The sequence below is a fragment of the Tyto alba genome, unplaced genomic scaffold (assembly GCF_018691265.1).
Source record: "Tyto alba isolate M040663 unplaced genomic scaffold, T.alba_DEE_v4.0 Super-Scaffold_1, whole genome shotgun sequence".
In the NCBI taxonomy this organism is placed as follows: domain Eukaryota; kingdom Metazoa; phylum Chordata; class Aves; order Strigiformes; family Tytonidae; genus Tyto; species Tyto alba.
In genome coordinates, this window is record NW_024881261.1 from 15,108,853 (window position 1) to 15,131,823 (window position 22,971).

General features: G+C 56.5%; 2 protein-coding genes across 2 annotated transcripts in view; one reads left to right on the forward strand and one right to left on the reverse strand.

Annotated features, from left to right (window-relative positions):
* Positions 1-4,598, forward strand: part of ARL3 (ADP ribosylation factor like GTPase 3) — a 30,520-nt gene extending 25,922 nt beyond the window's left edge. The window contains exon 6 of the mRNA XM_032988557.2: positions 461-4,598. Within this exon, the coding sequence (XP_032844448.1) occupies positions 461-508 (48 nt within the window). The 3' untranslated portion in view covers positions 509-4,598. The remainder of the gene's footprint in view (positions 1-460) is intronic.
* Positions 4,599-11,567: 6,969 nt separating this feature from the next.
* Positions 11,568-22,971, reverse strand: part of TRIM8 (tripartite motif containing 8) — a 30,507-nt gene continuing 19,103 nt past the window's right edge. Inside the window, exons 3-7 of the mRNA XM_042789739.1 lie at positions 16,017-16,112; positions 14,910-15,143; positions 14,503-14,534; positions 13,862-13,977; positions 11,568-13,146 (exon numbers count right to left, since the gene is read on the reverse strand). Coding sequence (XP_042645673.1) covers positions 12,539-13,146; positions 13,862-13,977; positions 14,503-14,534; positions 14,910-15,143; positions 16,017-16,112 — 1,086 coding nt within the window. The 3' untranslated portion in view covers positions 11,568-12,538. The remainder of the gene's footprint in view (positions 13,147-13,861; positions 13,978-14,502; positions 14,535-14,909; positions 15,144-16,016; positions 16,113-22,971) is intronic.

Here is a 22,971-nt window from a genome sequence, read left to right on the forward strand (position 1 = left end):
TCTGGATTTCAAGGCTCACAGCTGATCAGAGAATTAGAGCTGTATTCTTAACAGAGAGCTGACTGTAAAACAAACAGCCCCCTAAAACCCATGGTCTCAAAGATAAGATGACTTGCCCGAGGTTACGCAAATCATCTGTAGCTGAACCTGGAACTGAGCCTTCATCTGCCACTGACGTACCTTGACTGCAAAGTGATCACTCCTCAAAGGACCTACACATAGCGACATGATGAGATGATGATACTTTTTATGGTCAGATGAAAGCTTTAATAATCTCTGTGTGACAACATCTACTGAGCAATGAAGCACTTGGTTTTTTACCCATGGCATTTGTGGGCTCAGAGGGCAGGTGGGGGGTAGATGAGGAGGCAGAACATGGTGCTTGCAGAATGGTGGTCAGATGGGATCGGGGGATTCCTTTTCCCTTCACTTGACTAACACTACCTTTCTCTGTCTGAAGGACGGCATGAATTGGGTGTGCAAAAATGTCAATGCTAAGAAGAAATAAAGCGTTCTGAGCTGCATGGAAATGGAGGAGCGGTGGGAGCAAAATTCTAGCCTGAAAACACTAATTTGCTGCTTTCTGACCAAATGTTTTTCCATCTGTGCACAGCTACAGCTGTTAAAAGAAAAAAAAAAAAAAAAAAAAAAAGAGAGAGAAAAAAAGGGAACATCGGTTAAAACCTACTGCTGGATTTGGAACTTGACCTGCTCTTTAGTATCGTTTTTCATCCCAATAAAGGAATTATATATTTCCTCCCTATGCATAAATAGTATTAAATGTCTGATTAGCAAGCAAGTTTGTCAGCAGAAGCAGGACTGTGATTCAGTGTGGAGCAGACGGAGTGGTGAGTTACTGTAGTTGCTTAGATGCCTAGGACCTGCCCTACACGTGCGGGTTTGCGGTTGCTGAGGACACACTCAGGTGTCAGTCCCAGCTTCCCCTCAGTGACAGATAAAATGCAGTTGTGTTACCAATTGTGGGTAGTTTCTTAAAATAAAGCTGCTAAGGAGTCATTTGTGTAATGAGGATAGAAGACTTCCACATATTCCTATAGCCATAAAAGAGGAGTTTGATCATAACGAGGCACTGTTGCATTGCGACACTGCCGTAGAAGGGAGAGACGGGTTATATGTGTATAACTGAAGCTCTTTACAGTTGGAATAATACGGGATGAGCGTGCCTAGGGCTTTTCTTGCAGCTGAAGGAGAATTTAGCCCAGCATTTCACCTTGAGCCAGCAAAAACGTGGTTCCTACGTTCAGTAAGTTCCATATGTGAGATTAGTCTTGATGTTGAACAATCCCCGTTGATTTTCCCTTGATGTTAAGGCAACTCTGCAGCAAAATGCAATTAAGTCCATGATTACTTTCTAGAATGAGATACCAGGTCCCAGGTTTCCTTTTTGAAATGGGCAGAATATATTCTCCTACTCCCCTTCTTCAGCAGGCCTTGCCTAGCCCTCCGAGGGACTCTGGGGACTGCCCCACGGCAGGCTGGCTGCCCAGGGCCTGGGGTGCCCCCAGCCCGGTGCCGGCTGCGGATTGCCCTGGTGAGGGATGGGGAGCCTGCGGAACGGCAGATGGGAAGCGCTCTTTAAAATGAGGATTCATTCTTCCCCAAACTGGCTTTCCTCTAAAGGATGCGGTTGCTGAAATAGGAAAGAGAATGTGTTTTCCACCTCCTTGTCCCTGATTCAAATCTAGCCCCAGCTGACAGCGAGCAGGAGTCATTAGCACGCCAAAGCAGCCATGTCCTGCATGAAACGAGCTTGGTGACTCCTGGGCCAGCTTCTAAGGCACAGATGGTAAAATAATCCCACTGCCCTGCTTGCCAGCTTTGTTTGCTGCCTGCCTGCGAAAGGCCAGAGAATGACTAGGGACTGCGTTGCCCCTTCCATGTCTTGGAGACCGACCGGCAGCAGTGTGGGGAAAGCTGCATGTACTAAAGCATGTGGCTTTACCACGCGTCGGCGAGTTGAGTCATGGACCCAGGCAGGCGGCTGACACCCCTGGAGCTCCCAGCTCTTCGCTCCTCCCATCCCCTGGACATCCCCACCTCACAGCTGAAACATCTGCACTGTACGTGGGGCAGCCCCTGGCCACCTATGTGTTACAGCCCGGCAGATTAAAATCGTCTGGGGCCGGTTCTGGGTCCCCCCATACTGCAGGGTGTGCAGTGGCAGTTCGGGGGCTGGTCTGCGTGTCGTTCAGCTGTCTTTCTGTGTCTGGGGGCAGAGGGACAGCTGGGACAGCAACTGCTTTAGCAATCCAACTTTAATCTGCCTGCGTCCGTGAGTCAGCACCCTCTGAGCGCATCTGTCTCCAGCGCCGAGGCAGGGCATGCATGCCATAGTAGCACAGCCTTGCTTTAAAAACCAGTCGACTTGGAGGGGGGGGGGCAAGAACAGGCTCAAGTGAGCTGTTAAGCAATTGCTAATGACACACAGTGACACAGCTCCAGTTTTGCATGGATTGAGTAAGAAGTCGTAAGATGAAGGAGAGATGTTGATTTGAACACAGCCCATTCCAGTGACTCCCCAGCTGCAGTGGCTTATCGGGAGCCCTAGGAATGTGAGCACAGCGTGTTCCTGGGTCAGCCCAAGGAGGAGAAACGCATTCCGGTGTCACCTTTTCCCTGCAATTCATGCATTTGCCTGATGCAAGCACTGCAAAGAATTGCACCTCTTTCTTGTAGGCACACTTTGTGCTGGCTGAGTGGCAGAGCTTTGTGACAGATGCTCCCAAGCTTTGGATTTGCCCGCACTGTCTACCCAGTGCAGCGTGAAATGCTTGGGTACCCTTCCTCTGGCCCAGGCAGGACAGAGCAAAGTCCCCTTGGGGGCTCGGGTGTTAATCCTTCTCACTCGCAAGGGAGTTGAGTTGGTGCTTCCCTGCTCCCTACCTTTTTACCAGTGGCAAACTTACCCTGTGACACCCCACCTGTGCCACAGTTAGCTTTCTGGATCCAGAAAGCATCTGGGAGGGTGATTTGGTTTTTTAGGCTCACATTTGTTAAACTTGGAAATGTGTGTAAGATAAATACATGACCATTTTCCTATTGCTCCGGTTTGGAAGGAAAAATCGCCTTACTGAACTCAGGATCCAGAAATGTTTGCTGGCTCATGTTTGCGTGTAGTTACACATGCTGGTTGTGTGCATCTGTACCAGCCAGAGCTTCAGCTGTAATCCAGTAAATTCATTTGGTTTACCTGCACCGGGTAGTGAGAGAGGAAGGCTATGCTAAAGCGTGCTGTGCTGGGAGGATGGAGGTGGAGGGTTAAAATGACCGTGGCTTAAGTAAATCACCCTGCAGTGATGGCTGTAAATGCTCTTTGTATTGTAAACATCTCTCTGTGCATCCACCTGGTGAAAATGTAAAAAGATTTGAGGTTCTGTTCACTTGCTGCTCCTTATCTGAATGCATTTACATCTGCTATACTTTCCGCTATACCTTCTGAAGGGCTCTCCTCCCTCTGCAGCACCTGGCTAAATACCACCTGTAAAACTGGCTGGGGCCACCCAAAAACGCCTGCAGGCCTTCAGCGAAACCCCTACCCCTCTCCCAGCCCTTCAGCTCCTGTTGGGTTTAGGGGAACCGCTTACGCAAGGCTTTGTCCTTCCAACTCTGTCCGCTTTGCCCTCCTTTAAGTGAGATTCAGGGGAAAGCAAACCGTCTCACTGGTAGGGGTGGAGCTCCGCCACACCTTGCATCAATTCATAGATTTTTAAAGCCAGAGGGGACTGGGATGTTCCTCTCTCCTGACCTCCCGCATGACACAGCCCATTAAACGCCACCCCGCCGGCACGGTGACTTGCGGGTGAATTAGGAGCGTTTCTGGTAGGAAGACACCCGGCCTTGATTTAAAGGCTGGGAGTGACAGACAAATCCATCCCAGGCCTCGAGAAGTTTGTCGCAGGGGTTAATTCCCCTCCCGTGGGGAGTTTGTCTTGCTTCACTTTCACATCATTAAATCTGGTTTTACCTTTGAGATAGATGAAAGACACCTCTCCTGCCCCTTTGCGTTCTCTGGAGGGGAGAGGTGATGGAGAAGTGAAATTCTCCAAGGGCACATCAGGAAACGTGAGTCCAAGCCCCCGCTCCGACCACGCGCACTGGGTGTGGGGGTTCGTGTCCTCCTCCGGCCGCGGCCGCGTCCCCCCGCTGCCGCTCACATGGAGAATGATTCTCCTTGCCCTTGGAGAATTCTTGCCAAAGCCTCGTGCAACCTTCTCCCATTTTCCCCCCTATCAATACTTCTTCTTGCACTCTGATGACCTTTTTTCTTCTCTGTTGAAAATATAACTGATCGCCAGGCTTTTTTTTATTAAGTGTACTGGGATGAGATCAGCCCACTCAGACTCGCCCCCTGCCCCACAGGGCTCTGTCTGTCTTCTGCAGAAGCAAAAGGTGGTGGCTGTTGCATTCCCTGGGCTGGCCAGGTCCACACAAGCTCTTTCTTTTATGTTCCCTTTTTGAATTTCACCAAAAAGGGATATTTGCAATATCTGGTCATGTTGTTACTCGATGTATAATTTAGATGTCTTTGTCAAAAAAAAAAAAAAAGAAAATAAAAAAAAATAAATTAAAATTTAGTAGAAAGACAACTTGTGTTTGGGGGTGATCTTTTTTCTTCAACAGGCTTGTTTTCCCCACAGTCAGATGAGGACTGCCTCTTCCCAAGGAGCTGCCAGTCGGTCTGCGAAGCTGCTCTCCCACCGCCCCCCCCGGCTCCCCACCAGGGATGGTCTCTGGTTCTAGAAGTGGTCAAAACTGTTGGAAGAAGCCTTTTCCCTTTGGATTTTTCACTTGTCCAAAACTATCAGAAAAGCCAGCCAGCGGGAAAGGCAAACTTTGGGAGGATCTTCTTGTCTCAAAAATCATTTTGTAGGTTAAAAAAAAGCATCGCATGAAACACGTTCCCCACTGCTCTGGCAGGAAAAGTGAAGGGGAAAAAGAAAAGCAGCAAACGATTTGGGTTTGGTTCAGCGAAGCGGGGTTTGGAGGGGGTTTTGAGGGAGGGAAGCGAGTTCGGGGGTTGTTTCTCTCCAACTAATTTGACTCATTACTGTTCCTGCAACACCGGAACAGGCCAAAAAGCAAGAAACTGCCAGAGCTCTTTAAAGCATCAGTTCCCTCCCTGCACGGCCGGGGTGCCTGGAAGGCTGTCAGAGCTGCTGGAAAAAAACATTATAGATGGTCACACTTAATTTCTCGTCTCTTTTTTTAAGGCACGCTTTATACTGAGTCCTGGTATTTTTTCAGCAAAGTAGGAAATACTTTTTCATCTTGTTTGCCTAATGGATTGGATGTGAAAAATATTTCTCTGGCAAGTGAACACCCTGAGAGTTGTTTGACTTGTCACGACGTTATGTATCGGCCCCTGCGGCCCCCTGCCCCCGAAGCCGCCGCGCTTCCCCTCTCCTGTTGCTGTTTACGGTGGGACACGCCATAATTTATGGTGAGGCTGTGTGTGACCTTGCATGCGTCTGCTCGAGCGAACCGCAGCTCCCTTCCCCGCACAAGCCCCGCTTTACATTCACATGATGAATTTAGTGCTCCTGAAAGGACAAGGAAGCGGGTGGATTCGATGTGGGGTTAAAAAAAAAAAAAAAAAAACCCACAGCCCGAAGGAGAAAAAAACACTGAGATTTTTTGTTCCTTTTTGACCAGTATTCCCCTGTTGTTTATGGCCTCGCGCCCGCCGGACAACTGCCTTTATCAGAGCAGAGGAATCGTCCGTGGCCGTGGAGCCGGAGGTTTCAGCCTTCGCCTTCTCTCGGCGTGGGCGCCCCAGCCCTGCCGCGCTGTGCCGGGACGAGCGGTGGCCCCGGGGCAGCCGGACTGACGGCCACGGCCACGGCAGAGCTCCGGCCCCATTGCCCGCCCACCCGGGCACCCACCCAGGTGCTGCACTGAAGCTTTTAAAATTTATTTTATTTTGTTTAAGTGGAAACAAGCTCGCACCGCAGCCTTGTGATTGGCTCCTGGCTAAATTGCAGCTTCGGGCTCAGATGGCTGAATTTGGGCTTGTTGGATTTTTTATTGCAATCTGTTCACTTATTTCCCTTCCCAGCACCGATTGGAAGCAAAACTCCTGTAAAGCTGCAGTCGGGCTGCGCCCGTGCTGGGGGACGCCGTCAAAGGCTTGCTGGGAACAGCACGGGGTGGGGGGGGGAGCTCCCTCCACATTTCCTATTTAGCTGGCTGACCGAGATGACTATCTATATCCTTTTTAATGGGAAAAGGAAAAATAAAATAAATAAAATAGCAGTCAGAAGAGGAAGGGTTGGAAGGAGCCGCTCTGCTTGCAACGTGCCGTGACCGCGCGGCTCCGAGCTGCAGCCCTACGGGCAGCAGGGCCGGGCAGCCAAACGCAGCCCCAAATAAATAATCCTGCGGGGAAGGGAAGCTGTCAGGTAGGTTAGGCCCCAAGTCTGAGCTGCATTAGGAGCTGGCAGGAACGCCCTGCAAATAAATCATCTGGATGAGAGGTATTTTTAAATAGAAGTTGTCCTTCCTGCTTGGCTTTGCAACCTTTATTTTGTGCTACCGAGGGGAACCGAAGCCTGCAAGCTGTAATACTTTTCTGGCTGATGGCGGGGAGCCGGCGGGGGCTCGGGGTGCTGAGGGGGATGCTGCTGGGGGGAGTGGGTCCCCCCCACGCTGAGAGCATCACCCGTGGGCTGGGGACACTGCAGTCCCCAGCCTGTGACAGCCGGGTCCCGACTGATCAGGCAAAGCCCGGCGTCATGGGGTGGCCGAGCCAGCTGTCCTGCCCCGGCTCCGGCACCCACCCTGATGTCACACAGGAGGATTTACATGTATTTTGAGCTCATTTTTATAGCCGGCACCTGTGAGGCCAGCACCAAGCAGGGATAACTGAGGGGGGGGGGGGGGCTGGGACGATGGCGTGGGCACGGAGAGCTGGTCTGGGGGAACGGGGAAACTGAGGCACAACCACCCCTCTGCACCCGGGAGCAGCGCTCGGGTCTGGGACCGGGCAGGGGCCGGGACTGTGGCTTGCAGCCACTTTTGGAGCCGGGGCAAGAGCCACAGCTCTCGCAGCGCCGTGGGGGCCGGGGAGGGGGGAACATGCTGAATCGGGCGCATTCAGCGTGGCACAGCTGGTGCGGGCTGCAGGGCGGGGGGGGCTGCAGTTGCTCCTGACACTTTTGCCTCTGAATGTGATGATAAACTCCCTTTCCCGATTAGCGCTGATCCCTCTGCCTCCAAAACAGTTGGCCCTAATGAACATACGGCCCAACAGCTGTAAGCGGTTATACATATGCATGGATATATATATTTATCCCCCCCCCCCCAGCCCATCCATATATACTGGAGATCACAGCTGTTGCTATTCTTCCTTGCAATGCAGATCAGACGCTCTCTCTCTTTGGAGTCTTACTTGACCTATTTTGCAGGCGCAAGATTTTTTGTGATGATGATTTCCCCAGTTGGTGCTTTTGATTCTGCCTGAAACATCTTGATTGAAGGCAAACAATGGCAGCTCCGGCAGCCGGCAGCGCCCCGCACCCACGCGCCGCCCCGGCCCCGCCAGCCGCCACGCGCCGGGGGGGGGGGGGGGGACACGACAAGGGGACGGGGTCCGGCCGACGCTTCCCGGGGCGGCAGCAGCTGCCGGCTGGTCCAGCCAGACCTGTCACCCCCTGCCACCCTTTCCCCGAGCCCACGGGCCACCGCTCTGCCGCCTGGCCCATCGGCTTGGCCAGCCGACCCAGACCCTGCGCCGGCCTCCCCATCCCCAGCCACCTCTGGCCAGGCTCAGCCCCGAGACCCTTCCCTCCATCTGGAAACTGCTCCGCCACCCCAAAATCTTGCAAACCAGGTGATGATGGCCCTTGGGGCCCCCGGGGCGCCTCAGCTGTAAGGCCAGGTGGGGGGATGGTGCCCAGGGTGCCAGAGCTGGCGAGGATGGCAAAACCCCAATGCCTGCTGCAACCCGGAGTGCAGTGATGCTCTTAGCACCCCATGGGTGATGGAGACCTTCAAAGCCCCTTCCTTGGGAGCCCCCAGCCTCTGCTCACTACTCAATGCGGGGTTTTGGGGCTGGCTGGGATCCTCTGCCAGCTCCATAGCAGCCCCCAGCTGCATGCGGTACCCCAAAGAAGGGCCCTGAAGTCACCACATACCGGCACGGCAAAATGGCTGTCCAGGCGTGTACACATCCATTTCTTGTTTGGCTTTTTTGTTTGAAGTTTGTCCTTCATCTGGGTTTCTACAGCAACCGGGAAGTTCCCGTCCTGGCCTGGCTGGAGGGAGCAAAGCGTCTGGGGGAGCAGAGCAGGAGGGCAGGAGGGGAAGATGGAGGGCGGGAGGGGAAGAAGCCAAAAATAAGTTTTTAAAGAAGCAATGCTGCACTTTCCTCCTCCATCCTGGGCCTGGTGCTGCTGCAGCTGGGGCAGGGCTCCAACCCTGTCCCTGTCCCTCCATCCCCAGAGGCAGTGCAGCCAGCTGGGGCCAAATCAGGGGGGTGTAAAACACCAGACATTAGGGTCCCTCCATGTAAGGGGCACCCTGAGGTGTCCCACCCCGCTGGGCCCCTGTCTCGGCTGCATCCCCTGAGGCCCTCCACGGGCCCGAGTTAAGAGTGAATTACCTTAGAAACAGACTTTTCTTAAAAAAACCCAAAACCCAGCAAGCCGCCAGTGATTCATCTTAGGCAGCAAGTCTCTTCATTTATTCATTACAAGATAATACCCAAATCTGGCTAATTAATATTCCTGCATATTTTCCAAGGGCTGATGAGGTATCTTAAACATCTCGCCGAGATGGGCTTTCATATTTATAAGGTTGATGTACAAACTTAAATTGACGCCGTCTAAATATACCCCTCATGTTTTAAGCATGGGGCTTCACTTCCCGGGTGTCGGGGGGGGGTTCCCCGGGCACACACCTCGGCTCGAAGTGGGACCCGGGGGCCCAGCAGGTGGGCGAGCCACCCAAAAAGGCTCCCACCAGCTGGGGCGTGACGCCGTGTTGTCCACCTTTCTACGAAGACGTGAGATTTCAGTTTCTTTGGGTAACGGGAGCAGAGCGCAGCAAGCACTGACCCGCTGGTGGCCGTGGGGTCAGCAGCACGTCGGGGTGAGGGATCGGCGCGGGCAGCCCCACAGCTGGACGTGGCGACAGGTACTGGAGCAGGGCCTGCAGCTTCCTACCGAAACCCTTTTCCAAGGTTAAAAATAGGACTCGGTTGCAAACTGAAAGCCTGGTTTGCATTTGCCCTCATTATGTTGATTGCTTATTTACGTGTATGCAAATGAAGAAAGAGGCAGCGGCTCCTCCACCTGGGGACCCCTCGGCACGGCAGAGCCTGAACCCCACCGGGTAAATCCCTGCTGAGGAACGAGCCACGGTGCTGCCGCCCCCTCCCCAGCATCAACCCCACAGTGGCGCGGCAGCCCCCCTCTTTGCACGGCTCCGGGGGACGAGCCCCGGCCCCGCGCCCCGAGCAGCGGCCAGAGGCACGGCGGTTCCCGGCGCCGCCGTCTCTCCCCTCACCCTGCTCCGCCAGATGTGCGTGTCCGGCTCCAGCTGTTCCCCATCAGCCTCCCTTGAGCAGCACCGCCAGCCCCGGGATCCTTTTTCCACCAGGCCCCACGTCCTTCATCAGACACCAATTTGGTCTGGCCCAGCTGCTCATTTTTCTTTCCGCTGTGTGACATGTTTTCACCCGGCTCCTAATCCGTCTCTTTCCATTCACAACTCGAGCTGTTTATGGATGTGCCTCTGCTCCCCCTGCTTTTCCCACCCCCCGGACAGAGCCATCCATCAATAAAACCCCGCTGAGCACCCGAGCATCCATCGCCTCCCTCCCCGCCACCAGCAACGCGCGGGGTTTGATGGCAGCGTGGTGCTGCAGGTAGCTGGGACACCGGGGACGTCTGCCCGGCTCTGGGGGCCTGGAGAGCTCTGCAGCTCTGGGGCTCTGCAAGGGGTACCCCCTATTTTGGGGCTGCTCCCTTCAGCAAAGGGACAAGGTGAGGGAGGGCCGTGGCGGGGAAGGTGTCCCAAGCCCTCGGGGGGTCACCCCGCGGGGTGGGGGCTGCACATGTGTCCCTCCATCTACGGGCGACAGGTGCTTTAATGCCTGCCCTGGCCCACAGCTGCCCGCTCTCCGGGGAGGAGGCAGCTGCACCGAGGAGGAAGAGGAGGAGGATGATGATGCCAGCTTGGAGGGCAAACCTGGGGGCACTAAGGGGTGGGGGGGGGGGAATGATCCTGCCTGTGTACTGAGGACCCATCCTGGGTCCCCCCTCCGCAGGGAGGGGTGTCACTTGTCTCACCCCTGCCTCCGTCCCTGTCACCACCGGGGCTCATCGCCCACCCCCTTACCCCGCTACCCCCCACCCTGGCAGCCGGCCACACGGACACGGGGGGAGGCATCTTGGGATCCCTGCGGCAGAGGCTGGGAACATCCCGCTCCCTCCTGCCGCCCTGGCACGCTTAGCCGTGACTGAGAAGCAAACCCCCAAATATCCCCCCCCTCAAGACCCCCAAATATTGGGCGTTTCCTGAAGTGTCTGAGCAGGACGAGGCTGGGAAGAAGCCGGCAGAGCAGTGGGGCCGAGCCACTGCCCTCTGCACCCCACGCACAGGGTGGCACCAACCCAGAGCACGCGGGAGCAGGGGGTGCTGCGTCCCCCCCCCCCCAGCACTGCTGGCACTGCTGCCTCCCTCGGGGTGAAATGCGGGGGGGGGGGGGGGGGGGCTGGGTGCGAGGGTCCCCCTCCCTTGGACCCGCTGCTCCCCTGGCTTCAGCTCACTGAGACTCTCTCCCCTTCCCGTTTCCCACCGCATCACGGGGGGAATCCAAACAGGAACGAAACCGGGGATGTTTTGCAACCAGGAAAATAATAAAGGAACCCAAGCCCGGGGAGCGATGGAAAAACCCTAATGCCTCTAAGATGCGGCTCTGCTTTATGAAGTCAGCCCCTGTTTTCCCCAGATGAAGAGCTCGCCCTGTGCAGCCCCAGCCAGGCCTGCCCACGGCCCCGCCGCACGCCCCGGCCGAAGGTTTCCTCCTCGCCCTTCCTCGACTGAGCACGGAGGATCCCCAAACCAGCCCCGGGGTGCTTGCCAGCACCTCCCCCCCCCCCCCCAGAGCCCCGCGGGGCTGCAGGTGGGGATGAAGCCTCGAGGGCCGGGGGCTGGAGCTGCAGCGTGGCCGGGGCGGCGGAGGCAGGAAAGGCACCGTCCCCGTCCCCGTCCCCGTCCCCGTCCCACAATGGGGATTGTTCTGGAGGCCGCGGGCAGGATGCGGCACGGCCGGCTCCGCGCCTGACTCACATCCTCGCTGGCTGGGAGGGAGCCGGGGCGAGGGGGGGGGAGCTGCGGCTCCAGCATCCCTCCCCGTGGGGGCTGGAGGGGGGACGGGCGCTGCGGGGACCCGGCACCCCATCCCCCAGCTGCTCCCTCCCGAAAAAACCCCGTCACGGGCCGGGTGCCCGCGGGACCCCGGCAGCGGTTACTCCCGAAAGCAGGTGGGAGCGTCCCGCCGGAGCCGGCGTTCCCGGGGGGAAGAGCTGCAGCAGAGCGAGGCGTTTGCACTAAGTGATCACATTTATTTGAATATTTTTTGTGTGTGTGTGTGTGTGTTCTAAAATCGGTTACAGAATAAATACCTGTGCCTTATAGCAGGAAGTCCACTTTTTTTTTTATACAAAGTGCTTGTTACAGGAAGTTGCATCAGCGATACGCAGGAGGGGGGTGCATTTCGGCCACGCTTCCCCTCCTGAAAACTAGAACAGATTTTTTTTTATTTATTTATTCGTGTTTTTTTTTTTTTTTAAAGTTTCTTTTCCCTTTTTTTTTTTTGTGCATTAAATTTCCTGCCATTGTGTATTTACAAATCTCTGAAAGAAGGAAAAAAAAATGCCAATATGCATGAGAAGTGGCCTCGTAACACAAAAAAATATCAGCCTTAAAAAAAAAAAAGGTAACAAACCCAAAATCTACAAGTATCTTTTCATACTGAATCAATGATAGATTTTTTTCTTTTTTTCTTTTTAAAAAGGGAAAGAGAGGGGTGGGGAAAGGGAAAAAACTGAACCAAACCAGAAAAAATGAACTCGGAGAAATGGAAAGAGCGAAGGTGCCATTGTCCCTTCTGAAGTTTTCCAAAGGCAGAGAGGAGCAAGGAAGAGCGCGACGCACAGACCCAGACGCCCGACTGAAATCCCCATCAATTTCTTCTCGGTATTTTCTCCCTCGTCTTTTCCCAGCGAGGGGCAGGAAGGACTTTCCAAAATTAAATTAAAAAAAAAAAAAAAAAAAAGAATTAAAAGGAAAAAAAAAATTATTTTGTTTTAAAAGGATTTAAAAAAAAAAAAAAAAAAAAAAGAGAGATATGAGAGAACAACCCTCCCCAAAATCCTGGAGGGGTGTGAGGTGGGGAAAAAATTGGGTTTGATTTAAAAGGGGGGGGAAAAAAAAAAAAAAAAAGAAGCCAAACCAAACCAGACTTTTCTCTCCAAACGCGTCAAAGAGCGGGACTCTCCGGAGAGTGTGACGGTTAACTGGTGACGTAGTGTTTCGCCGATGGCTGGCCGTAGACTCTATAGAAATCCTGCCGCCCGTGCTGCTGGGATGCGTCAATCCATTCCCTCACGGCAAGTCCCGGGAGCGACTGGGGGACGGCGGGGGCGGGCGGCAGCGGGTGCGAGTACTCCTGCGAGGAGACCGTCCAGGGGAAGTGCCCCGACCGCGGGTAGGGCTGGTGCCCGCTGTGGTTGGACACGGAGGAACAGTAACAGTTATCCACGGAGCAGACGAGGATTTTGCGCCCGCCGTACTGGGAGAGCACGGACTGCTGAGATGACGTGGTGTTGGGGTAGTGAGATGGGTTGAAGACGGAGCCCGAGTGCACCGGCTGCGGGCCGCTGGGAAGTCCAACTATGTGCTGCGTGGAGCTACAAGGCACCATGGCTTGTGCGGACTGCCCCTCGCCGGCCGAAGCGCCCTGGCTCATGTACTGGCTCGCCACAGTCCCGGACGATGGCTCGAGGAAGCTGCCCTCGGGGAAGGCGGTGGAGTGCTTGCGCTTCTCCGCGCCGGAGTTGCTGACGGTGCAGGGGTACATGGGGATGCTCTGCAGGAAGGGGACGGGGGTGCTCAGAGGACCTGTGGAAGGGAACAGGAGAGTGGAAGGGGGGGGGGGGGGGGGGGGATGAGTCAAGCACGGCGCAGCGCAGCTCCAGGGTGCTCTGGCCACTGGGACGAGCCTGCAGCGAAGCCCTGAGACTCGTGCTCCAGCCCCGCGCGAGCGGAGGGCGTCCCAGCCCGCCCCGCCAGCAGCAAGCCGGGCACACAGCTGCGCGCCGGTGAATTTGCAGGTTCTGTTTTGGGACCGTGCCGGCAGGATCCGAGCGGCCCCAGGCGCTGCTCTGCGAACGCCTGCGCAGGCTGAGCCCACGCACAGCTCGTGACCACGGTCCGTAACAGGATCAGAGCGGGACAGCCCCGGCGACAAACCCAAATCCCTCAAGGAGAGAGGACTGGGAAGGCTCTGCAGGACATGGGCTGTGGGACCACACCAGCCCCTGGTTGTCCCTGCCCATCTTTCCACTGACTTCTCCTGCCAGTGGCCAGCCCGCCCGCTGTGTCACCCCAAAACACAGCCGTTTCACAAGCCAATGGAAATGTCCTGGGGAGAGCCAGGAGCTGGCTTCACGGTGTCCCCGTGTCCCTGCTGACCGCAGAGGGGTTCCCAGGGGTCCCTGCATCCCAAAAGCTCTCCCCACCCTTTTGTGCTGGGATCTGCAGGGCATCCAGCTATGGATACAGGAGGTAGTGAGGTCCCGTGTCGCCCCCTCTGCACCCCTCAGGCTTCACCCACCTTCCAGCAACTTCCTGAGCTGCTTCTCCTTCTTGGCGATCTCGTTCAGGAAGAGCTTGGAGTTGAGGTGGCCGATTTTGGGTGGGGGCAGGCTGCCACCTGTACAGTTCTGGGTCCTGTTGGGGACCGTGGGCAGAGAGGAGAGGCATGAGGGACAAGGTACACTCAGGGTCAGACGGATCCTTCCCCCACACCCTCCCAGGGCCAACCCCCTTCCCTAGGGCAGCAGTGTGAGGGCAGCAGGGAGCTGGCTCTCTCTGACGGGCAGGCCCTTCCCTGCCCAGCTTTGCTGGGAACATCCCGTGCCAGGGCTCACCTCCTGCAGCCTTGGCATCCCCCCGCATGGTCATCCCATTCGCCTCGGCTCTGCTAGGGCTGGTTTTAACCCCCTGCCCTGCCTCTGCCCCAGCAGAGCTGGACTGAGCCCTGTGCCCCAACCCAGCTGATCCTACCCTTGTCCAAGGGGAGGACTTGATTCAACGGCTGCAGAAGGGGATTTTTTTCATCCTCCCAGACAGAGAGGGAAACCGAGGCACGGAGCATGCCTCTCCCAGGCCCTGCTCCTCCTCTGAACATCGTGCTGCTGCCACCCCTGCGACAGCCTTCCCCCCTCCCAAACATGCCTGCCCCGCCGCACTTACCTGTCCATTAAGATTTTCACAGACTTGGTGTTCTAGGGAGGGGAAGGAGAAGCTCTGGTCAGTAAGGCCAGTCCCTGCCCCAGCGGCCACCTCCCCTTTTGGTCTCACCTTCTGTGGCCCCCCCAAAAGGGACAGGCTGCCCAAGGGTGCTCAGCCCCCTCTCCCCCCAGCACAGGCTGCCCCAGCCCCATCTCCAGCTGTGACAACCTCCTCATCTGAGGCTGGTGCTGAGCCTGCCCCGCTCCTCCTTGCCTTCTCCCACTGCTGAGTCCTCTGGAAGCATCAGCTGGCCTTGTCAGCACCCCCAGCCTGCTCCCCACCACGCCCCACGCCTTCTCGATGCTCCCCACACAACCAGACCTCCCCACAGCCCCCAGCCCACCTCCAGCACAGGCAGCTTGTCTTACCTTCATGAAGTTGATGTCCTCAGTTTTGTCAAACATGACCTGGACAGAGCTGAGGAGCTTCTTGGCCTCCTGCATGCGCTCATTGAGGTGGAGGACCTGGGCTGCGTTCTCATTGCAGAACTTGGCCTGGGCCTTGTCCAGGATCTCCATGGTCTTCCGCAAGTCCTCATCCAAGATCTGGTGCATCTTCTCGTATTGCAGGCGCACCTCGTCCTTCAGCTGGCTCACCTTCTCCTGAGGGAGAGGAGCAGGGTCAGGCCCTCTGTGCCCTCCAACCTCCACCATGTTGTCCCAACACCTGGGTCCTTTCCCCAGCAAGGGTGGGGGCGACCTGAAAGCTGCCCCACAGCTCTGCTCTCCTGCAACACCCACACAGATCAAACCCTGCCATCAGGTGCCACAGAGGACTCCTATGTGCCAGAGACCCAACAGGGACACTGGAGGTTTGGTTGATCCAGCAGATCCCCTGGACCTACCTCCCGGGGTCTAGGTGGGGATCATCTCCCAAGAGCTCATACCAAGCAACAACCTGCCACACCTCTGAGAAAGGTGTGCTCCCGTGAAAAACCCTGCCCTTCCCCATCTTCATACCCATTCCCATCCTCATCCTCATCCCCATCCCAGGCTGGGGACACATCACGCTCCAGAGCCCTTCCCTCCACACTATGGGAGGCCAAGGGGCTTTAAGGACCATGAGCTGATCTTGTTTTACCTGTGTCCCAGCAAAACACTCGCTTACATCTCTGTCACCTCCTGGGTATTTCAACAGTTTATTCAGGATCTCCCACCTCCAGACCCTCCCCTCCTGCTCGGGATGAAGCGGGTGGCCCAGGGAAAGTTGTGCTGAGGGCAGCATGGGCCATCTGATATTTAAGGACAGCCTTATTCCTCACCTCCCAGCTCACCCCAGGACCCACGAGGCCGCAGGGCACCCCAAACACATTTTGTCCCCCAAAAGGATGACTGCCAAGACTGGAATGGAGACAGCAGGTCTGTCCGGCCGCTCCTCCCTGCCCACCTGGCCCCTGTGCCCCGGGAGCCTGTCCCCTTCATGCCATGGGGTGACAGTCCCTGGGGCTGGCCGCCACAGGGTGAAGCACCAGTTACCTCAACCAGCCGCTTGTCCGATTCCAGCTTGTAGAGCTGCTCTTCGATGTCTTGCTCCCGTTCCTCCAGGCGGTCCTGCTGCTTCATCAGCATCTTCTGCAGAGACAAGAGAGAGAAGCAGCCGTCAGAGCCCAGAGGCCACACATGCAGGGAAGCTTTGGTGCCATCCAGACCAGCTCTGCCCATGCAGCTCGGGAGGGACAGTGCTTCTTCCCAGTGGGATGCCACTGCCGAGCTGAAAGCCCACGTGTGGCTGGTGGAGGTGGAACCACCGTTATTTCAACAGCCACGCAGAGGAGCTGTGTGTGCTGGGCTGCTTCACCATCCAGGGACTTTGATTTGGGTCCCCTGGATGGGGGCAGCCCCTCGGGTAGGTACTTGCAGTGCGGTCACTGGGGTTTGGTCAGAGCCAAGCCCTGGGGACGCTGCGGGGGGACACAGAGAGGCTCATCTCTCACTGTGGCAGCACTGTTTCAAGGCCCATCACCCATCAACAGCAGGCTCCCATGAGATATCGCCACCCCCTCACATCCCCATACGCCACGGCAAATCCTTTCTCCCTTCCCTGCCTTCGTGACAAGCCCCAGAGCCAGCGTCAGCGTAATCAGGAGGGACAGAGAGAGGAGGAACGGGGCCTCCCGCCACCACGCTGCCAGGCCCTGGCCCCAACTCCTCAAGGCTGGGCCGGGGCCATCAGCAAAATAACTGGGACAAACCTTTATCCCCAGCTATTGGCGTGAGTGCTTTCCTTCTGCACGCTCCCCTGGCCAGGATGAAACCCACTACTCATGAGAGACGGGATCCATTCCCTGTTCCTCAAAATCAACTCCAAATTTTCCCTCTTCCGTAGTTATCCCGGGGAAAAGCCACCACCCCAGCGGGTCAAGAAGAAGGGCTTTGCCCAGCACAGAGATACGGAGTTAGAGACTCTCAATGATGGGGGCAAGATGAGAAGAAACCAGCAGCGAGGATGAATTTCGAGGGGATTATTGCTATTATAAACCGCCACTCTGGGATTTATAATCAAGTAATTAATTCCTGGACGAGGCGGGAGGGGGAGGGTGGCAGAGGCGCTGCTGGGATTAATTGCATTGCAGGGAAAGGCTGTCACCTCCGACTCAATTCGGGAGCAGGAATGCGAAGCCTCCTCCCTCCTGTTGTTTTTCTTAAGGTCTCGGGCACCTCCAGCCTCACTGCTGCTGGGCTCCTACCACTAATAATAATCAGGAGCTAAAAAAACCCAGCATCCCACTCGCAGTCGCATGCCACGTGCATGCCCACTGCCCACATGAGTGCACCCACCCGCACACATGCAGACGGACATACAGACAGCACATCCACTGACACAGGGTCCGACCGGCAGCAACAGCAATGCAGACCCCAAGGCACAGGGGAAATTTGCTGGCACATGCATACGGAAACACAGGGGCCTGCAAGTATCCACTGGCATCGCTGATGCTGTTTTTAAGACCAGCTGAATAGGTGGGAGCATCCACACGGAGAAAGATTCAATGCATATACTAAAAACGTCCTTTTTTCATTGTAGAAGGGTCATTATTTGCACTGCTGCCACGCCAGAAGGCTGCAACCCACTCCCAGGTTAAACATGGTGGGAACTGAGCTCTGGAGAGTGGGTGCAACACCACTTGCCCGGACAGGGCCAAGAGCCCAGGCAGGAACAACATCCCAGGCCCTATGCTGGCAGCCAGGCCAGGGCACAGGACTGCTGGTGGCTTTTCTGGGGGCTCAGCTGGGGTTTTGGGTCCAGCACCGGGCAGAGCAGTGCGGTGGGTGGGCAGCAGCCCCATGCAGGCAGGCAGAGAGACGGTGGGCAGCAACCTGCTCCCACAGCGGTGCAGGCAGGAGCGTGTCAACATGAGCTGCTCCCAAGCACCGATGGCTGAAAACACGGTTTGCAACATCCCTCCGCGTGGGCCTGACATGGGACGCAGCACACTCGGCTCTGGACACTGCTCCGGCATCCACAGGCTGGAATTTCACCACTGAAATTGCAGTCGACTGATGGGAAAGATGCCCGCTCCAGGGAAGGAGATGCCTTCCTGCATCCCTGCTTGCAGGAGGCCGACCGAGCCTGGGAGCTGGGGCAGGTCTTGCAGCTCAAGCTGAGTTTCTTGCTCTCCGAGCTGGAGAGCCAAAAGACACAGCGAGCCTTCACATCGAGCCCTTCCCTAGTCTTCCCTCCCTGCCAGCAGAGACTCAATGTCTTCACCGCGAGCAGCCAGACCCACCCCACACCAGCCCACCGGGCAGACAGCTGAATTTGGTCGGGGCCCCTGGGAGCAGCCGGGTCCCCTACCTACCCCCTCCGGCCGCCAGCTGGGGCAGGGCTGGGGAAAAATGCCAGACAGGATCCAAGGCTCACAGCTCGCCGGGCACAGAGGCCAAATCCCCATCCCACCCCAGCATATGCATCAGGCGTCCAGCGTGGAGCCACCCTGAGGCAGCCCCTGCTCTTCCTCTCGATGTTGCTGAGATGCTCTCACGGGGGAAAGCAGGCTTTCCCATCACTGGCCGAGGCCACCCTGCCAGCCCCACCGGTGTGAGACCCCCGAGGGATGGACTGAGCAGCCCCGGACATGCACGTACCATCATCCCCCTTCCCACCGCGCTGCAGCTGCCGTGGCAGAGCTGCCAACCTTTGTGTTTTGTAACAGACCTCAGCTCATGGAATCATACAATTATGTGAAATCACAAACATATATGTAAATATATAAATAACTTTGTATACACATAAGTTAATCTAATAGCCACTCACAGCTGGAAAAAGTGACCAAAATCTAACTTAAAGCCATTGAGATCAGAGAGAATAGGGGGGCATGCAGCATTTTCTTTAAATCTCACATTTGAACCACTCTTGATTTTAGGGTGATTTAAAAACCGTACATGCCTGGGATTGCAGTGGGATGGGAGGGCTTTTCACCCACAGCAACTGAACCCTTAACAAGACACATGGGTATGAACTACCCCTTCTGCACTGAGGGGCGAAATCTAATTGTCTCCGCAGCACAGGCTGAATTCCTTAGGTATTTTGAAAAGGAAAATATATCCCTTCCCCTTCCATCCCCTCCCAAATCTGGTATTTCTGAAGTCATGAACTACTCCTCCTCCTCCTCCAGGATCAGAATTTCTCAGGGTAATTTCTCATATTTCATGCATGACCTTGATGCTGGGAGAACCGCAACTCCCTCCGTACAGGCACCCTTCCCGGGCTCTGAGCAACTCCGTGATCCCGGTTTGTCTTTTCCAAGACACGTCGCCAGTTTGCAAAACAGCTGCCAAAAATGCTCTGTATTCCCATACCAGCTGAAAGTGAACTCACCTAATTAATTAATTAGTTAATCTGTGGCTGGGCTAAGCGGCAGGTCCACCCCGACCCTTCAGGCCCCAGCTATATGGGGCTAGTTGCTGGACATCAGTTTGTTCTGCTGGAGTTGCAAGTAATCTCCCCCGCTCCTTACAGAAAAAAAATAAAGGGACAGGGGGAAAAGTCTGAGCCCTAAGGGGAAGTTAGTGGGCTCTCTGCAAACATGCCATGGGCATCATCCCCACACAGGAGCAGGACCACCAAAGGTGGATGGAGAAACGACTGGAGGTTTTCCTTTGCCCACCGACCAGGAGGACCACCGCTGGTGGAGCAGGGTGAGTCCTGGGGAGCAATCGTGGCAAGTCGGGTGGGTTTGGGGTACCGAAGTCACGCGCTGGGAGGGAAATGCTCCTTGGAGGGCCATCTCTGAAGGAAGCAAAGCAAGTGCTGCGAGGTCTCCTTCCAGGGGGGACACGCACAGCTGGTCCCTGTGGGATTGTGCTGGGGAAAGGCTTGCTGACCATCACTACCTGCCCAGTGTTTGCTGGGAGGAAACCACCGCTAGGGAAACCACCCCTGTGCTGCGTACCCCTTACTGTACCTCCCGGTCCATCCCCCCAAAACCTGCACGTGGGCAGCTCTGCACTGGCCCCAACTCACAGTGGCTGCACCAGCGTGGGACACATCCACCCGCCCCCGGCAGGGATGTCTGCCAGGGGACAGGGCTGCCCCAACAGAGCAGAACTTCAGCAAGATTAAATGCTTGCAGCCGCAAGACAGAAAGATGGTAATAAAGAGTTTAACAGCTTGGATGATACAGGGAATCTGGGCTCCTCATCTGAGAGCTGTCATACGGCTGCAGCACCACAAGTATCGGCTGTGTTACACACACGGGTCCAGCTCAGCCAGCCGGGCAACCTCCCCACTGCCAGTGGGGACACTGGGGTGTGGGAAGGAGCTCACACCCACCCGAGACCTCCCAGACAGGGAGAAATCTGCAGGCAAGATGTCTCCCTGGCTTGTCTTAGGCCAGTCTCACCACTGTCCTCTCCCAAAGGACATGGCTAAGTCTGCGGTCGCTGCTGAGCCCACGATAACAGTGGATTATGCCCCTGCCTCGCCTGGAGTGCAGCACTCCCCTCGTCCCCCCCTCTTTGAAGCAACCAGCAGCCCGTAACTCTGGGGCCTACACTGGAGCAGCAAAATTCCATGACGTGCCCCAAAGTTTTGCCTGCTCCGAGGATGGCCAGGGTCCTTGCATGCCTCTCGGGGAGAGCCCGCGGTACCCCTTCCCCAGGGGCTCGAGCACTCACCAGCCCCTGCCCAGCTCCCCTTAGGGTCAGGAAGGAGCCTGGCAGCTTCACCAAAGCCAGAAAAGTGCCCAGAAGCTCTGGTTTTAAACAAGAGTTGCAGCAGTGAAAAAGCCTTACTGTGTTCATGGGGTAAACAAAGCCCATGCAGCTTCTCTGATGTCTAATAAGTGCTGTGCATCCTTCAGGGCCGTTCCCCCAGCAAGAGGAGCCATGTCCCCGCACACTGACCTGCGGGATGCTAATTCCCAACAAACTGGGCTGAAACTGGCTACAGGTTTAGGCACTACAGGCGGGCAGGTGGACAAACCGCAAGAGCGCACAGCCCTCATTCCCATAGGAAACTGGGGGGGAGCAGAGAGCCAGACTGTCCCACAGAGTGCCTTTAACCACAGCTGGACGGCTGGCCCAGGACAGGCGTGCTCGCTTCTCTGCCTCCCTCCTTCCTTCTCCTCTGCACCCGGGCCTTCCCCTCGCCGCCAAATCCCAGCCACCGAGTGAATAAGGACATTGTTTGCAGCCACCGGAAAGCCAGAACGGAGGGAGCAGCTCAGAGCACGAGGGGGAGGAAGGGCAAGGAGGAGGAGGAAGGTGGAACCGGAGTGAGGAAGCCGTAAAGGGCAGATGCCTGTTGCGGGAATGGCTCCAGACACCTGCAGCTTAGCCCAGGGACCTGGATCAAGGGCCCCCATTGAGACCCATGTCCCGGCACATTGCTGGAGACGGGCCTGAAGTCACAGTGACTGAATTTTAATGCACCGAAAGCCCTGGACCGAGGAGGCGAGCGCAACCTTTTGCCTCCCCATGACTCCCACTCGCAGGCTTCCTGCTCCCCAGCCCTGCTCTGCCGTCAGCTGGCCAGTTTTCTGAGAAAAACCTATGTAACGAGCTATTCTCATCCCTCCTGAAAGCGTCTCCCCACCCACCAACACACTGGCACCTTGACACCACGCAGCCCTGGGGCACGTCCCCCCAGAAACAGGATCTCAAACCACGTGCTCCCACACCACCCCAGCCCGGGGGGAGCAGTCCCTGCAGCACAAACCCCCTGGAGCATCCCTCCCACCCCGCCACGGTCTCCTGCTGACCAGACGGCAGGCAAAAGCAGCTCTTTCAAAACTCCCCACTGCACTTGCGGGAGGCTGATCCGCTTACAGGGACAGGAAGGAAATGTTTTCTGTTGGAGGTTTCATCTTGCACACATTTACAGTAAGCACCAGGCAGGAGGGGAGGTCTCCGGCCAGAGCAGGAGGCCTCGCCTCCCCCAGCCAGCCTGGAGCACACACACGCTGCTCTGGGGTTTGGCTTTTCTCACGGTGCTCCCTGTGCAAAGATTGGGCTGGTTTATCCCTGGCAGGGGAAGGAAGAAGGGAGGGGAACAGCCTCCGGGATATTAATAGCTGCCCTTGCTAGGAAAGGATGGAAGCAGCAGCCACACAGTGCATGGGCATCAGAGAGACCCCCTTGCTAGCATCAAGGGACCCCCCGAGCACTGGGAGAGCTGGCACTTCATAGAAAAGGGCTGGAGGCCAAATATTCAGCACCAGCTTGGGGCAACAGGATGCAGGGTGCCTCTCGCAAGAGCAGCTCTCCACCCTGTTCTCACGCAGGGGTGGGTGGAGATGCCTTCTGCCCGTGCCCATCTCCCTGCGAGATGCTGCTTGGTCTCCAAGCCTTCCCCAGCACGCCAGGGAGGAAAAACCATCAGGCTAAGCCCCGTGTCCCATCTCCATCGGTTACGGCAGAGGGAAAGCCCCCTGTCCCACCTCCGGCGCCCACCCCAGCACAGAGCAGCCCTCCAGGGTGGCTGGCTTGCAGCCGCGGGATGCCTTTCCCCCGCGCCACGACTCACGGCTGCTCGGCAGCGTTCAGGCCGGCAGGCATGGCAGAGCACGCTCCTCTGCACGGCCTCGTACCAGCGGACCCGGGATCGCCGTGGGGCTGTGCTGGTGCCCGCCGCCCAGGACAGCTCTTCCCCTTGTTTACACCCGGCAGAAAGGAAGAACTCATTAGTAAGGGGAAAATATGAGGCATTGTGTCGCGTGGGGCCAGCAGCAGGATTTCTGGAGGCCAGGAAACAGGGACCTATTCTCCATTGGAAAGCGACCTTCAGAAGGACCTGGAGGATGTTAATTCACCTCCCCAGTCCTCTGTGGCCCTCCACCCCCACTCCCCTCTGCCATGGGGAGCTACTTGCAGCTCTGCCTCTCTCACAAAAGGGGGAAGGAGGCTGGGATTCTACCTGCAGTTTTTGGACCCCAACTTCAAGCCATGGCCTGGCTGCCACTAATGTCAGTGTCCTCTGAGCAGGGACAAAGAT